Here is a 25,947-nt window from a genome sequence, read left to right as displayed (position 1 = left end):
ACTTTTGCCCACACTTAAGACAAAGCACTTGAAATAAGATGCTAAGAGTCAAGAACAGAGACATTCACACTATCCATGGAAGGCTGAGTGTTCCCAGTCCGGGAGTAGACAGTGAAAAATTACATCTCTCCAGGAATGGTGGAAAGCTAGTGAACATGGAGATGGAGATTTCTATTAACAATATATCCTTGGAAAATGAGAATTACTCACCACTTCAGTTACAAATCAAAACAGAACTACATTTATGAAGGTAGTATTTTGGAAATATATTGCCACACCAAAAGAACAAGCAGTTGAATAATCTCATGTGTGATTCATAAGAACAACTCGTGAAACAGAAGGAAAAACAATGTTGGAAACTGAACTTACCTCACAAAGAATCTAATTTCCATATAATGACCTTCACAGGATGTTCTTGGGCCCTCTTTCTCTCACCATGGCTACTAATAGTTATCTTTGGGGAAGACTTCTTGAATAATTTAAATCATGTCACAAGATAGTTTCACTAGTTAGAAAGGAAGGCAGCTCCTCCAGGCAATAAAAGGCCACTTTGGGAGAACAAACTCCATAAGACTGTGCTTCCTACAGCTATTTTTAGCCATATATAATGTGTATGTGGTTGCTTACTATCCATGCATATTTTGTGTGGCTTCTTGGAAAACTCAAGAGACAACTGGTGTGTAGTAGACACTGTCAATTCCCATATTCCTTCATCCTTACCACTTCGAAGCATGCCGGCCTGATTCCAACGGCCAGCATCTTCATTTCTTTTCCTTGAGAGTTTCTCTGGCCTCTAGAAAAGGCTTTGTCCACTTTCCAGAAGGCCAGAAATGCCGGGTAACTAACATCTCCTGGGGAAAGGCCTCAAACAATAATTGATGGAAATTGGAGGAGTAGTGAGACCTATGTTCTACACAGGCTCTCAGATTCTCTGGTGGGATCAAGCTCCAGGCATCTACAATGGTAACTTGCTTGGGGAAGAGATCATTAATATTTAGTTGATTTTTTTAATTGAATGATCTCTTCCCCTACCAGTGCTTCCTGGAATTGCCTCTTAAATAAACTAATTGTACTCAAATCTTTGTGCCCAACACCATGCCCAAGAGTAAAACTGTAGGAATCCAGAACTGGACTAAATTGACAAAATAGAGTATATTTTTAGAGCATCAACAATGGTTATAGTAGAAGATACTATACAACCCCTGTATAGGGTACTCAAATGGCAACACATAACAACAAGTCCCTCTCTCACAAACATAAAGTGACCAGAAGTGATTGTTTTGCTGCATTTCCCCTCTTGCATCCTATACAAGCATGGGTAGATTTCAGGGATGGAAATATGAGATTACAGCTCTAATGGAATGGAGCAAACAACTGCTTAATTTTTTTAAAAAAATCTAAAAATTTTACTGTACTCATATTTTTATGGGAGTAAATTACTACTAAGTGGTCACCCTTTCTTTTCCACAACACTGCATCTGTACAAAAGATGAGAAACATATATTCTACCAATGGTGTATCTAGTCCGAGACAAGATATTTTATAAAAGTGTTTAAAATAAAAGTTGGGAAAGCCCTCTGGAATCAAATATAGAGAAACCAGATCTAACATCCAATGATCTCAAATGATATTTCAAATTGGAAAGCAAACTCTAGAGCTCACCTGTTAGAAGTAAAATTGTAATAACCACTTTCCTCTAAGACTTCTTCAATCACAGTCTACAGTTGGAAAAAAAATCAGGTTAGCCTTGAGTTAAAAGCAACAAAATAAAATCATCCAGAGGTACTGCCGAAACCTCACCTGCATCTGCTCATACGTTATTCCCTCCTCCAAGTCAAAGCTGGTGGGGAGGCCTGCAATAAATGATGGAAAGTCTGGCATTTGGTTCACATTTTCTTAGTTAGACTTTATTGGCAATTATGGCTCAACTGCAGGGAGAACAGGTCAGTTTTTTAATGATGAAGATGAGTACTTGCAAACATTCCAAATAGTCTTAGCTTAGAGCAGTCAAACTTTTTCTCTTCGTTTAATACATAGGTGCTTTTGAGGTAGCCATCACAAAATAATACACAAAGATTTAGGGTATTCCTCCATTGAGAGAGAGAGAGAGAGAGAGAGAGAGAGAGAGAGAGAGAGAGAGAGAGAGAAGTGATTCCAAACTGCAACTACCTGATGGGTGAGTGTTCTGATCATTGAACTCTTACTAGTCCACAAGGTAGAGAATAGATAAGTGCCAGAAAGAAGATAAATTTTTAGAAGGAAGCAGAAATAGACAGTAAAAGGTAACAAAAGACCTGACCCTTTCCTACGGCTGCCTAGAGGGAAATAAAATCTATACATTTAATGCCAAATACTTGTTTTGATGTTTGGTCTGAGTATGATATGCTAACACCGTAAGCCACCTTGATGCCACCCAAAGTAACATCAACCAGCTTCCACTCAAATCAATCAACACTGACTTGTGTGGATGCCCTGGGGCTCCCCTGCCAGTTTGGAGAGAGAAGAAAAAAATGGGTTGAAGGTCAAGGGGAGGCATGAGCATGGGAGGTGTGAGGAAGCTTGCTTTTAAACCCCCAGGGTCTGCTGTCTTTGCTTTTGCCCAGCCTGCTGTGACAAGGGGTATTCCTGGTCTGCTCTGGGGTGGGGTGTCCAGCTGTCCTGGTCCAATCTGTCCACTTGCTCTCAGGCCACAGACAGACTTCTGCCAGACTCTTCAGTTCACAGAGCTGCTGTTGTCAGAAGGCTCACCTGCAGACTGACTCGCCTGCCTGGGAGATGCTTTCAAAAGCAAATGACTTTAGACAACAGTTTATCTTCACCTTCTGGATTTCTCGGGATCTATTTCACGTGAAATTCTGCCTACACAGGCTAGCTTTATCCCAGGAATCAAAGACTTAGGGAACATTTAATAATTAATACATGAAATAATTTGCCCTCATTAGGCAACCACAAAGACACAACCAAAGTGAGTATTTTTCTAGGCTGAGATGACAAGTCTTCACTTAACTGTAAACTTGACTTCTATCCATTCCACTGAGTGATGTAACTATAGTTTACAGGGACTCAAAAACTATGGAGGAATTCTGAAACCTCAAGTAGCTTGAAAACTTCTGAGAGTTCAAATGTCACAAGACATGTAACATGTGCTGAGCCCCTACTAATGGCCAAGCACTTTTTCCGAGTTTACACGGATCCTCACTTTAACTCTGTGATAAGGGTACCATTTTTATCCCCATTTTATAGGCAAGGAAACTGGATGCAGAAAGGTCAAATAACTTGCCCAAGATCAGCTACTAAATAGATGAGCCCAGATGTGAATCTAGGCATCTATGTCTAGAATCTGTAAGAATCTGTACCTTTAGTCCCTATGCTATATATAGCCCCCTGATGTGAGATTTGTGCAAAAGAAAAAAATTAAATATGTCGGATGTGGATCCTTCACATAAGGTTCAAATTTTCTCCATTTTAAGTATTCAAACTCTTCATTTCTGCTTTTTATTTCCCTGGATGCTTTGGGGCATTTGATTTGTCATCACCAGATAAGCAAGAAGAAATAAAAGGAAATATAATTCACCCACACGGACTCTGCTGTTTGTTTACAGTATTAGTGATCAAGGAAGCTGCCACGACTAGGGAATTTCTAGATTCCTACTGTATCCCTTGGAACTACTTCTCTAGACAATCAAAATAAGCTCTATTTTTCTTTTAAATTGAAGATTATAATCTTTAAAGGTAGGTCTCGCTCCAACAGCTATATTTCTCTGTGAGCGTCAGATTTCCCAGGCTGGAGACCATTACCTGACGGTTCACTTGGGGACAGACTGTTTCCACCTGCTGAGTGATGTAATAAATGATAATCCGCCGTGAAAAAGTTGGGCTCGATCGGTTCTGGAGATCCCTGAGATAACTGGAACAGAAGAAGCAAAACCACATCATCTTTTACACTCAGAAGCAAATGGCAGGAGGCCTCTATGTGAGCTTTTCCATTTCCCTGCGACTGCACAGAAAATTTAGTGCTCTGTGCATTTCAATCCCTTGTAAATAGATAAACACACATCTTCTTCCTTCCAAAATAACGTATAAATCAGAAACAGCCAAGTTACACCGAGAGCAAGTTAGATAATTCCCTGGTCATATGAAAAGAAAAAAAACTCTACACTTTATAGCTTTATGAGAGTGAAATAAAAAATAGATAGAAAAATAATGTCACGGATTGGGACATCAAAATGTGGTGTGTTTTTTTTTTTAATCATGCGTAGGTGGAATGAACTTCAATTATTCAACAGAACAATATGTTTAGCCCAAACCACCTATCGGCTTTGAACAATGCCTTCTTCTTCTACCAAAGCAAACACATTTCTTAATACATTTTCCTGAATAACTATTAATTAATTTTAATTTCCACACATTGATTCCCAACACTCTAAAGCAGTGGTTCTCAACCTTGGCTGCACATTAGAATCACCTGGAAATCTTTTTAAAATCCTGATTTCTGGGCCCCATCCTCTGGAAATTCTGTTTCTTTGTTATGGGTTGGGGCCACAACATTAGTAACAAAGAAACAGAATTTCTGGAGGATGGGGCCCAGAAATCAGGATTTTAAAAAGATTCCCAGGTGATTCTAATGTGCAGCCAAGGTTGAGAACCACTGCTCTAAAGGAAAGAGTAATTCACCAAATGACAGAATTTATTGAAGTTGCAATTGTTTAATGCCCTTCTGTGCAGCTGAAATTTTTAATGAAATTTTTTACTATAAACATTTTTTATCCTCCTTTCACTTTTAATTCCAACCAGCATGTGGACTGGCCAAGGTTTAGTGCCTGTGCTAACATAATATACTTTTAAAATGTCAACTCATATTAACAAACATATGGCACAATTTGGACCACATAATAGTGGTTACCTTGGAGTCATATACTCTGTTAATGAATTAAAATACATCATAGTGCCCTAGCCGGTTTTGCTCAGTGGATAGAGCGCCGGGTGGTGGACTGGAGGGTCCAGGGTTCACTTCCGTCAAGGGCACATACCTGAGTTGCCGGAACCAGTCAGGGTGCCTATGGGAAGCAACCAATTGATTTGTCTCTCTCACATCAATGTTTCTCTCTATATATCTCTCCCTGACCCTTCCACTCTCTTTAAAAAAATCAATGGAAAAATATCCTCGGGTGAGAATTAACAACAATAACAAAAAAAGCCCATAAAATAAAATACATCATGTTCAATCACTTGGGAAAACTGTTTGGCAGTATATATTAAACTTAAACAACATATGCCTCCCCTATGACTCAGCAATCCCACTCTTAGGTAGCTACACAAAAGAAATGACTATGTCCATCAACAGAAATGTATAAGAATGTTCATAGCACTTTTGCTCACAATAACCCTAAACTATCAACAGCCCTAATGTTCCCTGGTAGCAGGAAAATAGAGATGCTGTGTTGTGGTGTGCTTACCCAATGGACTTCTTCAAAGCAATAGAAAGAACAGACTCTGGACACCCACAGCAAATGGGTTGAGCAAACGAACCAGAATCAAAAGAATACAAAGTATATGACTTCACTGATATACATTTTCACAATCAGGCAAAACTAACTGATGGGGATAGAAATCAGGAAAGCAAGTGCATTGTGGCAGGGGCCAGGAAAGGGCAGGCAGGAGCCTTCTGGGGAAGGAGAACTGTTCTGTGTCCGTGTAGGTGGTGGTCACATAGGGGAACATAGGTGTTAAAGTTCAGGGAGCTGTAAATGTATCTCTGTGTGCACTATGCATTTTATACCTTAATAAAAACATTTCATATTAGCAACATACATCCCATGAATGCACGTTGGATGCTGTAAAAACAAACCATTTGTGTTTTTCAATCTCCATGTTGCCAAACACTACACTTTAGAAAAAAATGCAGTTCTATCCTTTCACATTCCTGAAAACTTGGGTGTTAAGGGAGTTCGTTGCTGCTTGTTTAGTTTCTAGACCACTTTAGTGAAAACATTAGAAAATATCTGTATTTTTTAAAAGATGTGATTTATCATAAATTCATATTCATTCCTATTGATACTTTCTATTCTAATCTGAGTGACTATCTGCTATCTTGTTTGTTTCTCCTTCCGCCCATACTGGAAGTTCTGGTTCCCAGAGACACCTACACAATGACCTGGATGCTTTATTCCTCTGCAGCTCTGGCCAAGGTGGAGACCACTGGACTGAAGAGCACCTCAGGTGAGTTATGAATAAGGACCTTCATTTGTTAGAAAAGGGATTTTCCTTTCATTTATTTATTTTTAATTCCTCTCTATAGCCTGGTGGGTCGTAGCCACAGTGATCCCATAACGACTCCTTCACACTAGAGACCTGGTCCCTAAGTTTCAGGAGAAGTTCCAGAGGGGAAGGTGGAAATCAAACGCGTTTGACGTGCCCTCACCACTTGCTGCTCCCAGGGCCCTGGTGGGCGACCATGTCAGTCAAAGGCTAGTTGGCCACTCTTCTGTGGTTGAACAGGGGATAAAAAATCCATCTCTGAACAAAAGTCATCATTAACAAGAGATTATGCCAGAAAGGAGAAAAACAGAGGCCACTGGTTCTTCTCATTTAGATTTAGGTGGGGCAGGAGGGCTTCCTTCTATATTCATATGTGAATATATTATATAGAACCAACATAGAATATATTATATGGAATATATATGGAATATATTCTATATTCAACAACTACACATCAAGCACCTACCATGCGCCAGGCACTGTGCAAGACCCTGAGGGAATCAAAGAAGAATAAGACACATTTACTGCCTTTGGGAAAAACAGGAAAGTAAGGCAGATGACAAGGTACTTAAAACACAGCAATATGTGTGAGAAGGGCCTGAAGTATGGAGAAAGGGAGATGAATTCTGGACAGGGAAATGATGGAAGGTTTTTACGAAGGAGTTGGCTTCTCAGTTCAGTGGCGAAGGATAGAAAATATGTTGACATCCCAGGATGAAGATTTCTTTAGCACCTAGGAGATGAGGACCGACTAACTCAGGAGGGTAGACACCATGGTGCGTGAACCACCACAAGCTCCTATCAGAGGAGGGGACCGGAGCTCTCTTCATAGGAGAATTTAATCTGCCTCTTAACCAAGGTGAAATTAAAGATGAATTGATGCCCCTTTGGGTCCCCTCACCCATGCTCCCTGAATACCCGCCACCACCCATCCATCCCTGCTTCTACCTCCCCAGACCAAGGACAGAAGGCAGGTGCTCTAATGAGAGCTGCCGCCATAATACAGAAGCAGGCAGATAAGGTTGGGGTGCAATTTAACGAAAGGAAGTCTCTCTTCTATTAGGAGAGAAAAGACAGCAGGGAAGGGATCAAAAGTGAAAACCTAAGTAATCAAAGAGAAAATGATTTGCTTTGAAGACACGCACGGATGGAAAATTACTTCGGGGGAAGAGCCGCGCCACCTTTGTGCACCAGACCATTCGTGTCTGGCACTTTCATCTCTTAAAGCTGGGATTTCTGTTAAAATGAATTTTGTGTACAACCAGGGTTATTCTGAATATCAGTTTAATAAGGATATAAAAACCTTTTCATCTTTTCAGGGGAGATTGGAGCTTCTGTCTTTTTAAAATCTATTTATTGGTATGAGTGAGATGATACAGAAATATGTTAAAATAAATATTGATCTGCGGCCTCCCCCACTTCTGTTCTGATCTCCCCCAGCTTTGTTGCTTGGCCTTATTTGCCAACACAGCCTGTGGAAGAAACCCGGCTCTCTAATCTCCGGTGAGGCGGGCTTAGGCTTTGTTTACCTGCTGCTGTGCCTTTTATTTTTTCCATCTCCTGTGTGTGTGTGTGTGCAGCCACCACCGATGTAAGGTAACAAAGCCAACACACTGTCTGAATTTCTTATCAAAGAGCCTGAATAATGAGCACATTTATGTCTAAGATTGGAGACACTGAAGGAAAAAGAAACCTTAAAAAAATGTCGTTAGAAGCGTGACTGTGCCAACGTTTAAGTATCTGATGAAACTTTTTAAAATTCTATGAAAATGGAGTGGGACCAAGGATCTGTACCCAGGTGGGCCCAAACTGCCCGGGCCTTGGGTCTTTTGGGGACAGGTATGGGAGCTTATGACCATCTTCACGCCTGTATTAAAATGCTATTGAGCAGGACAAAGGGATTTCCTGTCACCATGTTGTTAAACAGAAACAAACCATTTTCTTCCTGTCTGGCTGACTTGACCTCGTGATTTAGTTTCTGAATGTATGAACAGAAATATTTACTAGCACCTGAAGTCTAGGAGGTGGCAGAATGTCAAGATGGAAAGAACCTTACAAATAGTTCAGCCTATTTGTAAGGTTCTCAGAGGTAATAAAAAATCATGGTTGAGATGGTTACGTGACTTGCTCAGACCGGCAACGCTCAATTTAGGGACTTGTTGAAGAACATTCTAATAAAAAATTGGGATAGAGTTCTCTAAAACAAGATTAAAGTCTATTTAGAGTAAAAATATTTACTAACATTTAGTCTTAGGAAAACATGCAATAATATGGAAAGAACTTTCTGCTGGTCTTCTGAGAATAGAGACTTCAGACATAAAGGTGAGAAAATGAGAAGCAAAGACATATTCTTGACTTAGTGTCTGAAGCAATCTGAATGTTTGTCCCCCCAAATTCATATGTTGAAACCAATCCTCAAGGTGGTTGTATTACGAGGTGGGACCTTTGAGAGGTAATTAGGTCAGAGGAAGGAAGCCTTCTATAACAGGGGCCTAGGTGGGCTCCCGTCTTCTCTGTCACGTGTGGATGCAATGAGAAGTAGACAGTCTACAACCTAGAAGAGGGTCCTCAGGCTGGCACCCTGATCTTCGACTTCCAGCTTCCAAAACTGTGGACAATAAATCTCTGTTGTTCATTAGCTCCTTGGTTTATGGTGTTTTTGTTATAGCAGCCTGAATGGACTAAGAAAATAATAAGACCCTTTAATAGAGGAGAGAGTAGCAGGCAAAGGAGGTGGGAAATTTAACTCAAAGGATGTGTTTTTGTTAGCCAAAGAAGAATTCCTAAATGTAGAATACCATACCTTTTTAATTTCAGATTTCAAATTACAAGGGTTACTCTGCTGGCTGAAGAGGGATTTCTTGAATCTCTCTATAACCCTTCTTTTCAAATTGTGGTGCAACGCTGGAGGAAGCTGTATAAAGTGAGAAAACAATCATTATAAGCAAATTGTTCACACTGCACAGCTGACTGACTCCGGGGAAGCATTTACTGGGGGTCAGTGTAACAATATTCGCTCAACAGGACTAAATAAGAATTTAAATTGTACTCCAAATAGCATGAGTCTATGTTGCAATTTTTAATTCTATAATCCAGAAAAAATATATTACTCTGCTGCCTTTCAAAAGGCTGCTTAATTTATCTTACTGTTCTTTCATTGTATTGACATTCTTTTTCATATAAAAACTAAATTATATTAATTGCACATGTAAATTGACTTTTGTAAAGAACAGACTTGACGAGGAAGAATGTATTCTATCAGGCATTTAGGTGTCTGGCTCATGCTCATAAGCAAAAACCATGCTTACTCTCTAACCAAGGCCCTGTCCTAAAGGCTCTGATACTTTGGACCAGGAAGCACATATCTGCGTTAGCACATAATCAGATGCCTGCCTGGGAGTGCTCCTGAGTATACAGCTGGACACTGTAGAGACCAATCTTATCGAGAAGGAGAATGGCCCTAGCTGGTTTGGCTCAGTGGATAGAGCGTTGAACTGCAGACTGGAGGGTCCCGGGTTCAATTCTGGTTGGGGGCACGTGCTCGGATTGCGGGCTCCATCCCCAGTGGGGGGTGTGCAGGAGGCAGCCGATCGGTGATTCTCTTTCATCATTGATTTTTCTCTCTCTCTCTCCCTCTCCCTTCCTCTCTGAAATCAATAAAAATATCAAAAAATATATAATAGCCTCTAAAAATAAAAAAGAGAGAGAAGAGAGAGGAGGAGAGAATTAATTAGTACACATGAGGGCTAAGCCAGGATGACTTAGGTTTAATAAGTAAGTAGTTGGAAGTCACTGCAGAATCTTAGAAAATGTGGGATTGGATGACAATGGGGATTTCAAAAAATTGTTTTTTTTACTACTTTGCAGGTTGGATTTATACAAGGAAATCAAAGGTCCTAAAAAGCACAGAGGGGTAAAGTGAAGTTTGGGAGATGGATAACAGAGAAAAAATAGGGTCAACATGATAAGGAGTCTCCTGGTGAAAATGGCATTTGGTTTGTTGAAATATGGAGAGGTCTTGCAAGGAGAGGAAAAGGAACCAGTAAGAAAAATGAAAGACTAAATAGGAAGAAAAATGTGGTAGTAGGAACTCTAACGATTTAAAAGAAAACACAGAGCTCAGATCGAAAGAAAGAGTAATGTAGCAGAGGTGATTATTACTCCACCCCCCTCTCACAGTTTTAGTTTGGTGCCATGTGACTACTTGTGACCAATGAAAATGACATGTGTCATTCTAAGATTAAGGCCATGCAAAACCAATATTCTTCCTCCATCCCTGCCCCTCCTCTAGGTCAAGAAGCTTGGAGTCCTGATGCCAGAGCCACAGGTGAACGACAGCCAACGTTTGCTGAGTGAGAAGTAGACCTCTATTGTGACAAGTCAAGAGACTCCGGGGTGCATCTGTTAGTGCAGCATAACTTAACATATCCTGACTAATACAATGGACATCTATTATTCAAGTTCTACAAAACAGGGAGATATATAAAAGGTAATAGTAGAGCACTGAATAGGGTCTACAGGAGCTCACAACCACTGATTTTATAGCAAAAAAAACTATTCATAAGCTCAAACACAATAGAATACGGGATCCATTATGAAGCATGGTAATGATATAAAATAAGAATAATGCAATTGAAAAAAGTTTTAAAATGCATCTATAATCCTAGTTAATCCTCTGACTTTGCTTGAGTCAAAGCAGTTTAATTACAGAAGAATTAAGATGGGAGATTCAGAAGCCCTTCAGTGTACCCTGAAAGGTTTTATAGGTTGACTGCACTAAACCTCTGCTGATCTACTTTTACATCAATATTATGGCTTGTTTTACCTTGAGCCAGACGCGATTACTACTTCTTACCCCAGGCAAAGAGTTGTAATTAATGCTGTCCTTTAATAAAAAGGGGAAATCAAGAAATGTAGAGAGACAGATTTCTCAACATTAATGAGCAAACAGTTGGAAGACAGATGAGAAGGAAAATGAGTATAAATGACATTTGTGTGCATGAGAGACTAGCAAAAGTGGGTGAATTTAACCTGAAGTGCATCAGACTATGAAGAGGAGAGCATGTGCATGCTTTCCTAGCAAGGGGGTGATGGGTTGGAGTGGAAAAGAGATGGGGAAAGTGCCTGAGCGAGATACTTTTGAATTTGATAATTTCCTACTGTTACCCACCAGAAGTTGCCACTTCCCTAAGTTAAACACCAGGTGGCAGTGTTGGCCTGGTACTGTCTAGTAGCTGCCCAGCATGGTCCCCACTGTCAGAGAGAAAGGCAGAAAGTCTATTCTGATAGACCCAATTGTCTGCTCTGGCAGTGTTGAAGATGTGAATCATCGGTGGTCCATAGATTCCTTTAAAGGAGGCTTACCCCAGTACTGGCAGCTACCAGTATCAACTTACTAATTCAGATGCTCTTAAAATCCTTATTATTTATTTAACTTAAGGAGCCTTATTTTACTTCTCCTGATGGCTTGAATTAATCCTCATGAAAACTTTCTCGAGTAAGCTAACATTCCATCAACCTAAGATTCATATTCATACACAGGGCGGTATTAAAAAGATATTGTATCTTATTAGAATAACTATCACTGGACAGCACTGCATCTTTAAAGTTTTCATGAAAGAATTTAAAATTTTACCCAGTTGCAGATGACATAAGTATAATAATATATAAAAACTATAGTACTAAGAATAAAACATGAATACCTATGATTTCTATGTGCCAGGCGCTCTGATTACTCTTTTATGCACAGCAAGGCACGTTTTTCCTACAACAAACTTATAAAGCAGGTACTATTTTATAGGTGAGGAAAATGGAGCTTAAAGGCATTACATAACATGCAAGGATGCTTCCTGAGGTAGTGAGTCCTCTTTGCACAACCAATAATCTGGAGCAAATAGCGTCACCACAAGCTGTACTGTAGTATAGTACTTTATCATTTGTAAACATCTCATAGTCTTTCTTTTCTTTATCACAATAGCCCCATAAGCTGCCTGAATTTTACTGATGACGGAAATGAGTCTAGAAAAGATAATGACTCACACGTCTAAAAGCTTGATTTTCATTTGTTTGTTTTCACTACAAAGTAACAAAAGGAAAAATGAAATCCGATACATATGTTTTATAGGTTTTCCCAAACTTGCTTAATATATGGATTCTTTTTAAAGAACATCATTCTCTAGTATCTCCAAGAATACATCGGCAGACCATTTGGAGTCCGTGGGGCTCCATCTGATAGTGACTTAATATCTTTTCCATAATAAAAACCCTATTCTGACATATTACTGCTTAAGAGATTTCTCTAAATGCTAAAGTAAAATGTTCCAAGATTATCATCAAAATAAATACACAAAATGTAAGACTTTCTCTTAGAATTTACAAACCCTGCAAGCCTGAGTTCATTTGAGAAACACAGTGTTACCCTAAATTCTATTTAACCTGTCGCCCTCGCCATTAGGACCCAGGAGATCCAGATGCGAGGGTGTGGATGGTTCTCTTTCCATCCGAAATCACTTATGAGAAAGGCAGTATGTTTCACAGTCCATAGTGCAACTTGCATCTGCGGACGGCACAGTGCTCTTCCCAACCAGATATTTTTGTTCTGTTGGCAACGTTTGTGGTTGATAAGATGGAGATGCAAAATGCAAAGCAGCTCTGGCCAAACTGCCTGTCTGTTCTCCGGGAGACAGATGTTTAATTCCTGAAAGTAGCTCTATGCTAATTTTCAAAGCATTTATTTAACAAAACAACCAAACCCTAAATGCCGAGTTACATCCAAAGCTGATGTTGGCTAGGCAGGTCTTACCTAAGGGAAAACACACAGAGACTCAGCTAAAAGGTAACATATGTACTTGGTCACCTGATATACCCAGAGATTGACTTTGGCTTCCAGCGATGGAAATGAACCACTGATTTCATTCTCAGCTTTTTGGTCTTAAGATTACATCTCAGCGTTGATTAAAACATGTCAAATCAGTGAAGGCAGGGTAAGGATTTTAACATCCTGCCTTTTAAAATAGTTGCTCTTGGATGGTTTCTACAGATCTGTCTCCATGGAAACTGGAGAGAAAAGGCCACCTCCAGCCAAAAGTGAACCGTTTCCCCTGTCAGGTCATCTGCTGGCTGTCAGGAGGGACCGGCCCAGCCCTGCAATCCGGGTCGGCCTCCACAGCCGAAGTCTGAGAGTTTGACTAGTAAATAAATGTGTGGACAAGAAGATTTTTTTGTTGATTCATTTTGTCTTGTCAATTCTGTTTTACTTTGAGCAACTGGCAGAGAGAAAGGGAGAGTGATCTTGGTCTTTAACCTCCAGAAAATTCACTAGTATAATGGTTAGACTTGTCTTTGTCTCCTGTGTTTGAAAGGCATTGACTTTAGTTAGCCCTGTAATGTAAAGTTCCCCAAAGAGGAATCATTCCTTCTATGTGCAACGTCATAAACTTTAAAGGTTCCTGGAAATGCAATTTAAAAAACCACAATGTTTATATCTGAACTTAGAGCAAGGAATGCCATCTTGCCAAAAAATGTGAAACCATTTGTTATGCAGGCAGTGTGAGAGTATAATAGTAAGATCATCATAATAGTTTCATTCTTGCTTTAAAATAGGTTGAAATCTAATAAAGTTATAGAATACATCCATTAAAAAGTTTTTTATTATATATAAATTAGCAAGACAGGCATGTGAACACTATATTTAAATTTCAAAGGATATTTTCTCTCAATTTATGAGTTAATCATTGAGGCAACCAATAAGCTATTTAAAGCTATTTCCATAACACTGAAGTTAAGAATGCTTTCCCCATATATCTATGTCAGTATTTAAGTGGAAACGCAATTTTGAATATAATATCTGTACTCAATAGAGATGTGGCACATTATATTTGATTTGTTAACCAAGTCCCCCACCCCCATCCTCCTATTGAGAACTTGTAGATGGGGAGGTCCCAGAGAAAGGTCTCCCATGTCTGCCTCCCTCCCCCAGGTTCTATGTGCCAGCTGTCAATTTACTGCCTCTTAGCTCCAAATACACCCTTCACAGCCCTGCTTGGGATACTGGACTACTTCTCCCTTGCCAGCTGGCAGGATGGGCGGCTGTATCAGAGAGGGCGCTGAAGGGATGCACTGAAAAGACAGTGGAGGAGGGCGGAGCTTGTCCCTGCTCCCAGGGATGCTCCTGCCTTGCCCTGGGCCTTTAGCATGAAGCAGTCAGAGCAATGGGGTCCCCCCAGCCAGATTCAACCCTGCAGGTGGCTTCCCAGAGTCCCTGGGGTGGCACCTACCTGTGGGCAGCCTCCTGGTCCTGTAGAGGGCACTCCCCATCACGCCATGCTCACGTGCTGATTTCCAGCAAGTTCCATGGTAGGACACCTCCTCATCGGTGGCTCACCCCAAGCCCCCAAGGGAGGCCGCCCTGTGAGTTTCCCTAGAACAGCACCTCCGTGGACTTCTCCGACCTTTCCAGGGAGGTCCGGACCACAGCCCAGGCTGGGGTGTCCCCTTCTATTCTGTCCCTTTCGTGTGCTCTGCCCTGGGACTTTAAGTAGTGACTCTCCTCTCTGCTCCTCCTTTATTTTCTAGATTTCTCTTCCTCTCCTTAGTAGATGAACAATCAAGCCAGACACATTTCTGTAAGTACTTGGCAGCCATTTTTAAACAGTGCTCGCTTCCCCAGGGCCAGACAGTTGCTGAGGTTTAGAAAAAGGGAGTTTTCACAATCCTGCATTTTCTGTGCTTACAGTTTTCATTTCTCTGAGAGGTCCTGGTTTTAAGCCAGCACCCTCAGGACTTGTGGGTGGACATTACTTTCCTCTTTCCTGCCTGCAGTAAAGCTGTTTCAAAAGCCCATCTCGGTCCTCACTTTCACCCCACCCTGATGGCACATTCGCACTGAAGTTTGGTTTGGGTTGGGCACTAACAGTGAAAGAGCAGGGATATCACAGGGAAAACCAGCCAGGTTTGCTTTCTTTATTCTGTCTCCCTAGCTCTGCTGCTAAGCCATGATGTCCCCAGATATTTGTAGTTGGGGAGGATAAAAACAAGTACTCACTCAACTAAACGTTCCACGAAGTCTGTAAGCAATATTAGCAGCAGGTTTATATTTAAGATGAAGAGGAAATGAAAGGCTAAAACACTGACCTGTGTGATGTAGATGATTTTGTGCAGCTGAATTAAGATCTGCTGAATGGGATCACTGATCTGGCGGACTTTCCTCTGGGATACAGCGATCCCTGCAGATGCTGTGGATGATACGTTTTCAGTTAGTCAAGACCCTGGTTGTCTCTCTTAAAAGTGATTATTAGTAGAAAATGGGGTAAAATTCTGAAATAAAAGTTAAGCAAAGACCTTCATCCTAACAATGAGACAATATGTAGGGACCTTGTAACACTTCGATATTTTATAATAGGGGATGCACAAGTTCCTCCTTTTACTTCTCAGACTTCTACTTTCTAACATCTGAAAGACCAGTTATCTCTTGGAATTTTGCCTGCAATTACATGAGGCTGCCACCAGGAGTCAGTGGCAGCTATTGAAAAGCTGGGATTCAGATATGTGCAATTAAGAGAATATCATGCTTTTAAGTGTTTAATTCATTTATGCAAACAATGAATAGACAATCTTACAGAGAGGGAAAAAAATCGCCCCCCAATAAAAAATTCTAAGTAACAAAAGTTCAAATTAAGTAACTTTCAAACTCTTGATTATTACAAATTATAATTTTCACCTGGATTTCTGTCCAGGTCTCAATAGGACACATTTATAATTTATCCCAAATTCTCATCATAGAGCCACACTACTTTCACAGTTTTAGGCGAGGTTGGTGTCAAGTACTATTTTCTTTATGGGTATCTTTATTGAGTTAGTTAAGAAATTCACACAAGAAACAATCTAGTTCTAGTTCATCTGCATTTAATACTTTGTTTAAATGTTTAAAATTTAAAGGATCTATCTTCCCTAAAAACTGTGTCTAACTCCTTTTAAGCACCAATTACTTGACCATTAGAATGAAGTTTAATAAATTACTCTTGGGGTAAAAAGGTGAAGGTAAATCAGAAAGAATTAAGATAGCTCTAAAAGAAAACAGAGAGCTGGAGCTACAGCCTGCAGAGATGACTGAGAGTACATGTGCCATATTTTCTCCAGTGGTGGTTTCTTGCCGAAATAATTGTGAAAATGCAACTGTTTGTCCCGTGGTCGGCAAAAATTAGAGACCATGAATGTGGCCAAGTTGATGCTGCATCAGGAACATTAACTTGGCATTTTCATAAACTAAACAGCTTAGTTCTTGATCATGTTTATGTTGCCCACTTTATGTTTTTGATATGTGGACTTCATACTTCTAGGAAACGAGTTACAATCTCCCAGCCTGGCAGAGTGTCCTTAGATTTGTGATGACATTTTGAGTGGGATGTCACATGGGTTTGACTCTACCTTGCCACAAGAATGTGCTCATCTGTGGCCCTAGATACAAAAACAGAGATGGTTAGCTAGAATGCCTGTCTTCTGAATTACTCAATTACGCAAAATAACGTAAACTTGTTTTTCTTAAAAACCTTTGACTATTCTCCCTCAAGTCCAATAAATCCTTGTCTTTGGAAAGTAGTTTTGATTGCTTACTCTCTAAAAAATAAATTAAAAATGTTTAATTACACATGCCCCTTGTAAAACAAGCAAACAAACATATTAACAACCTAAGTATTACAGAAGAGCAGGAGGCCCCCTGGAACCACCACCCATCAGCCTCCTCCCCAGAGGTAGCCTCTGCTATCAGCTTGGTGTGTTGCCAAGTCACTTTTCTCTCCATTTACATACATAAGCTTTAACGTCACAACAGTATTTTTCAAACTGTGGTTGATCCTGAAACGAGTTTAATGGGCCATGACCAGCATTTTGAAAAATGGGATGGAATGACATGGAACAGGATAGAAAACTTTCAGAGTGCACTGCATGTAGCAAGAGTTCACTCATTCAAGATATAAAATGTGTTTCTTATTGAGGGTCATTGTCAAAAGATTTTGAAAACTACTATTGTAGAAAATCTATAGCATTAGCTTATGAATTCTTTCTCTTTTTAAAAATATATGGTGATACATCATAAGACTTGTTCGATTTTTTCTCATTCAGTCTGGCATGGAGATTCTTTTTGCCAACACAGAGCTCTGGCTCATTCTTCATACCCAGTGTTGAGTAGCACTGAGCACTCTGCATGCAGCACAGTTTACTTAGCCACCTCTGTTTTGTGGGGGTTTTTTTGGTTAATCCTCACCCAAGGATATTTTTCCACTTATTTTTAGGGGAAAACAAAGAGAAACATCGATGTGAGAGAGACACATCGATTGGTTGCCTCCTGCACAAGCCCCAACCAGGGCCCGGGCCGGGGAGGAGCCTGCAACAGAGGTATGTGCCCTTGACTGGACTCAAACCCGAGACCCTTCAGTCTGCAGACCAATGCTCTATCCACTGAGCCAAACCGCTAGGGTGTCACCTCTGTCTTGATGGGTACTGAGTTTGCTTTCAATTTCTCATGCTTATAAGTGATGCCACAGTGTGTACATGCACATGCCTCGTTGTCCATAATTACAAAAGGTCTTTCAGGGAAGTTGAGGAGAAATTAAATACTAGTTGGGCCTTCATGTATACATAATTCTTATTTTAACAAATACATTTTAAAGTGGCTAACTCAACTTGCACTCTGATCAGAAGAGAATCCATTTATCTATAACTTGATCAACATTATATACTTCTCAATTCTACCAATCCGATTCTAGGAGTTTTTTTGTATGTGTGTGTGTGTTTATCTGAAGGCAACGAGGTTATTGTACTTCTTTGGTGAATTTCCTATTTGTGTCCCATGTGTTGTTGTTGTTGTTTTTTTCTTATTTGTTTGTAAGTGCTCTTTACATATTCTGAATACTAATCCTTTTATTGCATTTTATATATTAAAAGCATTATCATGTAATCTGCTGCTTTTTTTCCATTTAAAGTTATTTCCCACTCCATCACCTAGATTAAAGGTAATGTTTAGTCACAGGTACCACGAGAACAGTCGCTCGGGTACCTGCTGCTGCTGTATCATGGCAAAGCAGGACCCCATGACCAGTTCAGCACTCCTGGTGTGCTCTGGAAAATTTACTGAGATGTGAGTTATGGCTGGAGAGAAAAAGGGACTTTGAGACTGGAAATAATAGGAGGGAGTCTAGCTATAACATTTGCAAACCCTCTTGATTTCCTGAACAACTTCGGCTAATTCTGGGTATGAGAACTATTATTCCTTCTTTTCTACATGATCAAATCTTCATAATTTCTTATATTCCCTCACCCCAAACTGTATACTTATTAAGCTCTTTATAATTTTAGGAAAACAAAAAGGGATAAAAATCCAAATAGATATCTTTCAAAACTTGTATTTCTTGTTTAAATATTAATAACTACCAGGTTAATGGCAAATGCTAGCCATATCATTTTGAGATTTAAAGCATTCTCTCTCAATAAATCTTTCAGATCAGTATACTGAAAACACTATGCATCCTAACTATTCACACAAAAAGCATTAGGCCTTCGTCACCTGTGCAGTGCACTATGTTCTGCTTGATTAGGTCCTGGCACGTTCCAATACCAGGTCAGTCATGGCCCATCCCTGTTCTCTGAGACTTGATTTACACTATACATCCAATCTATTTATTTTTTAAATATATGTTATTGATTTTTTTACAGAGAAGAAGGGTGAGGGATAGAGAGTTAGAAACATCGATGAGAGAGAAACATCGATCAGCTGCCTCCTGCATACCCCCTACTGGGGATGTGCCTGCAACCCAGGTACATGCCCTTGACCGGAATTGAACCTGGGACCCTTCAGTCCGCAGGCCGACGCTCTATCCACTGAGCCAAACCGGTTAGGGCTCCAATCTATTAAAACTACAGCTCACAGTGCAAGCTGTTAATTGCTATAAACTGAGCAAAAGATGGATTACACTGTATTCTCCCAGTTGACCAAGATATAGTATCAACCTACTATTTTCCTGAATTCTCTCTGCTGAGAGTCAGCAATTTTTGAACTGGAGGATAGAAAGCTTCAGGCGGGAGCTCCCTGAAGAAGTGAAAATTATTTTCCCTTTATGAATGGGGCTGAAACATACACGGGCTTCGCTCTTTTGGACCAATCTCCGTTAAAAGACAATACGACCTTTTACATTTAAGTATGGTGGACAGATTCACTCTCATTTCTTTCCTTCACTTTTAAGTAAGATGAAATGAAGTAACTGAATTGTAGTTCAAATCTACAAATATTCAACAATCAACCCCGGTGCTTAGAAGGTGAACAAAGGACCATGGGAGGTTCACCCAAACAACCATGGAATGGAGGGCCAAGAGTTTATAAAAGGTTTCGTTTGTGAAGCCCTTGCAGAATGAGGAGGCTTTGGTACGAGGGAAGGTACACTTGAGTGAGAGCTTCTGAGTAGAAGAAACATTTCCAGCAAAGGACAGGAGTCAGCTAAGTGGGGCCGCCTCTGGAGAGCAGCTAGTGTCCAGTTTATCCGACGTGCAGTACAATGAGGAGGTGTGGGTACGGCTGGTGAGATAGCCAGGGACCATATATGATGGCGAGGAGCCATGCGGGAGACTGTATTTCAGGAAAGGTGATCTCATGAGAAGAGGCCTAGAGTTGAAGTCAGAGGCTTGGCTTGGACTGGCATGTGTGACTGTCTGGGGGGAACAGGAGCCAAGGAGGCTGCGGAAGCATGGGCTCCAGTCACTGAGAGAGAACGACATCTGGTGGAAAGGGAGAGGGAAGTGAGAGAGAAGAAGACTGGGAGTTTGGGCACGGAATCTTCCCATCATAGACCAACAGGGAGTGCTGCAAGTAGGGCCAAGTCCCCCTAAAGCCACACCTGGTGGGATTTCCCACAAAATGGCAGGAGCTACATCAAAGCCTCAGCTTATTTCACCCTCTGAGTGATCAGGCTCCCTTCAACCCCCTCGCATTTGAACCTTCAGATAGGAGCTGTTTAAAGGCCAAAGAAGCAAGGCTGCTTTGAAGCCCTTCGCTCTTAAATTCTGACTTAGTTGCATTGATGTAATGCATTTCATCCTTCTCTCTCTGTCTCTCTCTCTGTCTCTCTCTCTCGACTAGGTAGGGGGTCCCCAATTCTAAACTTGCTATCTCTTTAGTTTTTCTGCAAAATATAAAATATAACCTCAAGATTTTTAAAGTCAAAGTTCGTAGAAATGACTACACAATACACATGACAAGAGGCTGTCGAAAATGTTCTGTTGTATTATTTCCCACACTCCCTTTCCACCCCATGAACTCCCCTTGCTGATCAAGCAGAGTGCGACCAGCATTTCCCCAGGATGGAGTGGCAAAGAGAAACCAAGGAAAAGAGCAAGTACATTCCTGGGCTTAAAAAAAATAATAATCTGTCTAAGCAGAAGGCAGAGAGATTCAACAGAATAATTGCTGAATAAGCTCATCTTCCCACCCCTCCTGGATGACATAAAGATTCTCTGAGGAGGGAGGATACAGAGAAAAGGAGAAAAGAAAGCCTCAGAAGAGACTCAAATTGCAGCTCACCTTAGACGAAGTCTGGGTGGGAGCAGAAAGGAGGAAAGAATTGGTTGATAGAATTGTCTTTGAGTTTGGGGGTTCAGGAGGGCAAGACTGGGTGCTGGTTCCCAAGGGGAACTCTGAGAGGCCCTGGTCATGCAGAGCTTACCTGTACCATTGGCAATGGCACGGGTTGGGTGGGGCCACAGAGATAGCTCCCTGGGGTGTCAGAGACAAAGAGGCTGTGCTGAGATCTCAAATCTCCAGGCCCAGAAATGTCAGACTAACCTCCCAGCCCCTGGAGAAGGGAAGCCAACAGAGCGAGAGCTTGCCCTACAAAGGTCTTGCCTTCATTCCACAGCCACCGTGGAAACATGGACTGTAACGGGAAGTCAGGTGGGGCTGTGTCAGGTCCCTGGATGCCAATGCGGAAGAGGAACCACGCTCAATCATCAGATCAGACACCAGCACAGGTGGTCTCAAAGCCCCAGTACCATGGTGCCAATTAAATCCTTGGCACAAAAATATCACCCCAGGAAGGAGAGAGAGAAGGGCAATCCTCGGTTTGTCTGACTTTAAACCTGATATAATCAAGAAATCACCAACACATTGACACTTAGATTTCGGGTACTTGACCATGTTTTCTGGTATCTGGAAGGGGGCTCGATATAACAATTAAGGTCAGTGTTGGGAAAATACAGAGAGTTAAATTTTATTCCTGAATTTTTGGACTAAAAATAACATATGCATTTGGTCTGGTCCATACAGCCTGACTCTTCTCACTTAGTTATTTCTTATGCAATGCTACAATGACTAACCAAGTCATGCTGACTCATTTATTCCTGCTAAAGGGAACTATTTTTTTCTCTGAAAGTCAACTCGATTGATGAAGCCCAGATTCTCAGGAATAAAACACTGTGGTGTGAAAACCACACGATGTTCAGCATTGAGAATCCAAAGGCTAATCAATCAAAAAAAAATTAAAAAAAAAAAACAGAAAGAAAAGATGCCCCCAACCCCATTCAATTACCTGAACAAGAAAAATGTACCCCAATCATGGAAAGACTAGGCAAAATGATCATTGCTTAATTCTCTTGCATCATGTTAGATCATTTCCTAACCCAACTTGATCCTAATCTAACACTTTTGGGTAACGTCCCAGTATATTTAACTAACAATCCCACCGATAGAGGTGCATGTAGTTTACAGCCTGTCGTGTTAGGGATTTACCTGCAGAAACTGACCTATTGGTATGACTTCATAGGCCAAACAGGAAGTTAATCACAAACACATATGGTTTAATTCCTCTGTAGAAACTTCACCAGTCTTATGCTTAATTTAGCAATGTTATTTCGGCTTTTCTTTCTTGACTAACTATATTAAGCCCTGCTCCTTAAATGCTCTTGGAACCAGCTCTTTTATTCTCCATCTGGTTCCATCATTAATAGATTAAATAAAACTGGAACACTTGCTAAAGAATAACTTTAAGAATTGTGCTTTTGCATTCCAATATGGTTTGAAAAATTATTTACATAACTCACTATCTACAGCATCCCAAATAATCTATGGAGTCCATAGTGGGGAATGATAGTCAAGCATGGGTGAGGTCCCGGATGTACGGGAGGGCAGTAAGGTGGCCCAGCTAGAAGAAAGAGGCCTCTTGTCATTAGTCTTGACTGACTTGTCTCTGTTCTCAATACTCAAGTAACTATACTAGTATGATGACAACTCAAAGGATAGGTGAATATACTCCAAAACTATTTTTTTAATTTTATTAAAATAATGAATAATGCCAATTTGGAACTTGAGAGCCTGGCTTTTGTATTAACTCAGTTATTTTGAACAGAGTGCTACCCCCATCACCCAAGCCACACTGACCTCCCTTTCCTCCTACCAGAAGGGGTGTAGCTTGGCCTTTCCCCCAGGGCAGAAACCCTCAGGACGGGATGTGAGCTGCCACTGAACAGCTGATTTGCAGTTGGCACCTGGTCTTAGATTGGGACCATAGGTAACTTTTGTGAGTCTGAGTATCTCTTTGGAAAGACATTACCCTACAAAGAATATGAAAAAGAAAATCTATATCTCTGGCAGCGTCCTTCTGGGACCTGGTCCACACTCCTTCACTGCCTCACTTGGCAGGAAGAATTAGGGAGTAAATTATCGGTGGCAAAGGAAATGTCACCTACCCTTTCTCCAATCTGAAGTCTAACATTAAAATATCATTGTTTTCATCCTTGAAGTAATCATAAGATTACTATGCAGCTGTTCCCATTAGCAAGGATAGACAAGGATAGATAGAGGGTAGGTCTGCATCAGTCACTCAATAAGTTTTCAAGGGCCTGATCTCAGAGGAAATGATCCAGATATATGCAAACTTTACTAAAGACGCTTATAATCTGGTTGGAAGGTAGAGCTAATATAACAAAATCCCAACAAGCGATATAGAAAGTATATAATTATATGCCAAATTGCATAGTATAAACTAGTATTATAAGTTTTGATTAAAATCTGGGGAGCACATTTTTCTATGCTAAAAGAATTGTTATGCAGTAAAATGAGAGAAGGCAGGGACTCAGAATCATTTTTGCAATTGTGAAATTTAGTATTAAGTACCTATTGTGAATGATTAATTTGAACGTAAGCTACTAATTTGAATGGTTGCTCATTAGAAGAGAGTATTAGCTGTACTCTCTGGAATATTTGGGAGGGACACTGACTATTTTCTTTAGATCAGATCATTATGAGCAAAAGATAAGTATAAAAATAGATTCTCTGTCACCTAGTAAGAGAACAAAATTAAGAGCCCAGATATCATGAAGTGACAATTTCTAGTCAAAACACAGAGAATAAGAATCTCCATACATCAATTTGGTGCCTACTAATGCTGATGAAAATGAGAACTGAGCAAGGGAGAGAAAATATCAGTGTCAATCCAGTCAAAACTATGTATGGTGCCAGGTGGGTACTGGAAATATCAGAGGGGGGAAGGGAGGAAGGGCACACATTGCAAAGTATATGATTATCTAACCACTATGCTGTACACTGGAAACTAATACAAAATAATATTAAATATAAACTGTAATTTAAAATCAAATTTAATGTTCCTTTCAAAAAATTTAAAAAATATCAGGAAAATAGTAGTGCAGATGGTACTCAAGTATGGCCAGCTGCGCAATGAAAATCTATAAGTGACTGAAGTTAGGGAAGCAGAGCTAATATAATCAACATGTTTAAAATTTTTATTCATCCATTGATTTCATGTTAATTATTGTTAGTATTTTCACCTATGCACTATAGGAATTCCTAAATTTTTATTTCTATTAGCAGAGAACTATAGTCTATTATCTAACCTAAAGAAAGTCTATAAAACATTTACACAATCTAATTAGCATAAAAAGAAAGAATAAGCCCGGCCAGTGTGGCTCAGTGGTTGAGCATCGACTTATGAACCAGGAGGTCATGGTTTGATTCCTGGTCAGGGCACATGCTCAGGTTGGGGCTCAATCCCCAGTGTGGAGCGTGCAGGAGGCAACAATCATCATTGATGTTTCTAGCTCTCTCTCTTCCCTTCCTCTCTGAAATCAATATAAATATATGTTGTCAAACTTTTCATTGTCATTGTGTTCACCTGAAATGGTTCCAGAGTTATTTGTTCTACAGGAGTTTTGATTCTGCTGTATCATCACAATATGGACCTAGAAGTCCACATTTTAGGAGTACAATATAGGCAGGATCTTATTATAACTCAGCCACGTGGGACTCTAAAATAATAGTTCTCACCCGTTGTTCTGCCAGAGCCCATAGAAAATGATGTTCACATACTAGCTATAGTCCTGGGGGCCTACCCAGGCTTTGACATAAATCCCCTCCCTGACAATTTTTTCTAGAACATTTAGGTAATACAGAGCTGTAGCTGTTGGTTATACATAATTTCCAGTATGTTTCTTTTTATCCAAGAAAACGAAATCAAATTTTAAATAAATGAACTATTAATATGATCTGCTTGCTTATTGTTGTTTTTTTAAATAAATCATTCACACATTCCAGTGCTGTACCTATTCTGGGTAACAAAGACCTAAAGTATAACCAGAGCAACAGTGTCTCTGCCTTTTTATTCTCTGAGTTAGGCTAGAGATACAGAAGGGACAACTGAAGAGGGGCATGATTTGCAGATGAGGGTGGGGCTGGTACCAATTGTTTTAGGACGGAAAATATACAGAATTGTTTTTCCACTGGAAAATAGAAACCTACCACCTACTACCATAAGTTGTAACTCAAATTGTCATATGCATCAATGTGTTCTATATTATTAATCTCCTTTATGGGTAAACTTTAGCATTCACTGACATCCTCACACATGCTATACCATATTCTGTTTTAAATTAAAAGATATATATGAATCAGTGAATATTTTAAAAATTGAACAGTATAACAAACAGTATGTTACATGTAAACTGTGCTAAAAAAGGTCCAAAGATCTGATCAATTTCACTGACATCAAGTCAAATCTTAATCTGACCTTTAGGAAAAGGAATAATGCCCTTTAAGAAAAGGAATCCCTGTTATGGGTCACAACAGAACTGTGAGTCATTTACGTGTGTGTGTGTGTGTGTGTGTGTGTGTGTGTGTGTGTATGATCTGCTCTTGCTGTTAAAAAATTAATCAACAATGTCTGTTTTAGCTTCACGATGATGCTATGAACTTACCCTATGCCAAAATAGTAGGAGCAGAGGAACACAGTCAACATGAGAGCTTTGGGCATCTTAGTAACAAAATCATCTTTTTTGCATCTATGTTGACAGTGTAAATAGCCCCAAAGTTTCAATAACTGTTCAAAGTAACTCTAATAAATACAGAGAGATGGACTAATATTACAGGAAATCAATTCACACCACCTTTGTTCACTACATGTGTTAACACTACAAAAACATGTGAATTAAGGAAGTTAAAGTGAAAATAGCATTAAGCAATAACTCCAAATTAACCAAACTAGTCAAACAGAACTTTATACTCGAGTCATATACTCCTACTCATGTTAAAAGCACAATCACTAAACTTTTTCCTGAACTGTCCAGGTTTAGCTGAAAATTTTACCATTACCGTTGTACTTCGGTCCTCCTTAATGGAAATCAGAAACTCTTTTCCCCCTT

The 25,947-nt window shown here is 40.1% G+C and overlaps 1 protein-coding gene across 1 annotated transcript in view; it reads right to left on the bottom strand.

The window, feature by feature from the left end:
* NEK10 (NIMA related kinase 10) overlaps positions 1-25,947 on the bottom strand; it is a 118,237-nt gene that overhangs the window by 2,704 nt on the left and 89,586 nt on the right. Inside the window, 6 exon segments of the mRNA XM_023752910.1 lie at positions 1,663-1,718; positions 1,801-1,853; positions 3,799-3,907; positions 9,062-9,172; positions 15,391-15,491; positions 16,684-16,713. Of these exon segments, the coding sequence (XP_023608678.1) occupies positions 1,663-1,718; positions 1,801-1,853; positions 3,799-3,907; positions 9,062-9,172; positions 15,391-15,491; positions 16,684-16,713 (460 nt within the window).

This window comes from Myotis lucifugus, unplaced genomic scaffold (assembly GCF_000147115.1).
Source record: "Myotis lucifugus unplaced genomic scaffold, Myoluc2.0 scaffold_39, whole genome shotgun sequence".
Taxonomy (NCBI): domain Eukaryota; kingdom Metazoa; phylum Chordata; class Mammalia; order Chiroptera; family Vespertilionidae; genus Myotis; species Myotis lucifugus.
Note: the sequence above shows the minus strand (reverse complement) of the source record. Positions and strands in the feature narration are given on the sequence as shown.